This window comes from Vitis vinifera, chromosome 3 (genome assembly GCF_030704535.1).
Source record: "Vitis vinifera cultivar Pinot Noir 40024 chromosome 3, ASM3070453v1".
Classification (NCBI taxonomy): domain Eukaryota; kingdom Viridiplantae; phylum Streptophyta; class Magnoliopsida; order Vitales; family Vitaceae; genus Vitis; species Vitis vinifera.
Window position 1 is genome coordinate 18,022,486 of NC_081807.1, and position 2,458 is coordinate 18,024,943.

The 2,458-nt window shown below is 39.1% G+C and overlaps 1 protein-coding gene across 1 annotated transcript; it reads left to right on the plus strand.

The window, feature by feature from the left end:
* Positions 1–743: 743 nt before the first annotated feature.
* On the plus strand, positions 744–2,027 carry LOC104878920 (acetyl-CoA-benzylalcohol acetyltransferase). The gene has a single exon (XM_010649854.3). It carries the CDS (start codon positions 744–746, stop codon positions 2,025–2,027), a length of 1,284 nt encoding a protein of 427 aa, XP_010648156.1.
* Positions 2,028–2,458: the final 431 nt, after the last annotated feature.

A 2,458-nucleotide genomic window follows, 5' to 3' on the forward strand; every position in this document is an offset into this window, starting at 1 on the left:
ATAATAATATGTTCCAAAAGTCTTTAAAAAAATGGAGTATAGAGAGTACAGGGTTTGTTTGATTATGTTTTTCAACATTTGCTTTTAAAAACTATTTTTAAATATAAAAAAACTATTTTTTATTGTTTTTTGGACTATCTCTTTATTATTCCCCAACCAAAATCATTATCATTTAAAAAAAGTTAAATATTTTGGTTTTTTCTATTTAATAAAAAATTTATAATAGGTCATAATAAAAATAAAATAAAAAAACATAAAATCTAAAAGTAAATTATATTTATTATTTTATTGTTTTTTGGTATTTTTTTCCTCGCTTTACGGTGATTGTAGACGACATAACGAATGATGCTCGTCTCAGCATTCTCAATCAATCCCGTTTTTCTTTATTTATATTGATTTTATTTTGTTACTTGATATTGCAGCTAAAAAATGGTGGTTAGAATAAAATAAATATAAATATGAAATTTGTCTAACCACCAGTCACCCCACGGAAGCACGCTCCACCAACCACCTACCACCCACCGACCCAAGAGAGGCCATCTATTATCACTCTCCCAACCCTCCAAGTGCAAGCACTCCGATGGAAAGCACACCCGAACCCCCGTTCTCCGCTCACCTTTCAACGAAAATCTATCGTCCCGTTGTTCATATATCCATCAGGGCGTGTTTCCAAAAATCTAAGCCCCCACAGGTGAAAGATTTTCCTTTTTCATTTTTCCCAAAACCTGAAGCTGGTAGCGTCAATGGAGGTCAAAATACTGTCAAAGAAGCTCATAAAACCATCATCTCCAACACCATCCCACCTCAGGCACTTGACATTAACCCCAGTTGATCGACTTGCACCTCCAATCAAAGCATCTAATATTTTCTACTACCCTGCCAAAGGGAGCAACCCGGCGGTTGATGTTGAAAGACGGAATCGTTTGGAGACATCTCTGTCAGAGATCTTGACTCGTTTTTACCCGCTAGCAGGAAGATACGTCAGGGAGAGTCACTCAGTTGATTGTAATGATGAAGGGGTTGAATATTTGGAGGCCGAAGTGGAGGGTAAACTCAGTCGACTTCTAAGCAGGAGAAATGAGGTCATAGAGCAGGTGATTCAGTTAGCAGGCGGAGAATTCACCAATTCGCTAGCTTCAGTTCAGGTCACCGTGTTTGCCTGCGGGGGAGTAACCATTGGAGTTCGCATTCGCCACAGCGTTGTTGATGGATTCACTGCTGCTCACTTCAGTAGTGCTTGGGCGACTGCAAGCAGAGAAAGCATGGATAAAGTTATTTGGCCAAGTTTCGATTTGGCCTCTTTCTTGCCAGTAAAAGATTTACCTATGGTCAAGCCACGCCCTCCCCCTAAGATCTTTGGAGCTGATAAGGTCATGACCAGGAGGTTCATATTCGATGGGGCCAACATATCGTCCCTTAAAGCCGCAGCTTGCGATCCCAGCTTCAAACGGGAGCCTTCTCGGGTTGAGGCCGTTACAGCACTCATATGGAGAGCTCTCATGGTTGTAAGCCGAGCGAAACATGGACGCTTGAGGACTTCCCTGGCTTCCCATGCCATGAACTTGCGTGAAAAAATCGTTCCACCATTACCAGGCATTTGTTGTGGAAACCTCTACACAGAGGTGCCAGCCACATTTATGGCGGACAGTGGCAAAACCGAGCTGCCCAATTTGAAGGATTTGGTGGGTCTACTAAGGGAGGTAAAATTTAAAGAATCAGTGAGTCGCGAGGATGTGTTGTTGACTGTTATAAAATCGACGAATGAGTTACATGAAGCTTTGGGTAAAGAGGATATAGATGTGTACAACTTCACCAGCTGGTGCAGGTTTCCTTTCTATGGGAATGATTTTGGTTGGGGAAATCCTGCTTGGATGACCAGATGTCATACCCCTGTTGAAATGATCAGTCTGCAGGACACGGAATGTGGGGATGGAATTGAAGCTTGGGTGACCTTGGAAAAAAAAGACATGCTTCAATTCCAGCAAGATGGGGATATTGTGTCCTTCAGTTCCAATGGAGCTCCTTGAGTCCTTAACAATCAACTGGATTATCCTCTGGATGTTGGATTTTTCCATTTTCTTTAGCCTTCCAGTTTGATTCTCTGGTAATAAGTCCAAGTCCCTGGAGCTTCATAAACCAAAGGCCTGTTTGTTTTCTTGTGTGAACTCTTAATTGACTTTAAATTAAATGTCGTGGTATTGTTGGGTTTTTAATATTTAATGTAGTACTGTTTATTTTTCTAATTAATTCTAAATAGAAATTAAGATTAACTAGTGCTTACGAGTGTTAAGTTGTTTTTTTTTAATACTTTATTTTTATTGAGTATTAAGGAATAAAAAAAATTAATAGGCTGACTTTAGTTATAATGGTTTACCTTTAGCATTAAAAATAGTCAAATGTTTTAAGTTTTTCTATTCCGTCAAAAAATTTAAGAAATAAATAATAAGTCAATAAAAAT

Excerpts from the sequence above, each read along its gene's own strand:
- LOC104878920 (XM_010649854.3), top strand. The coding sequence starts at position 744 with ATGGAGGTCAAAATACTGTCAAAGAAGCTCATAAAACCATCATCTCCA.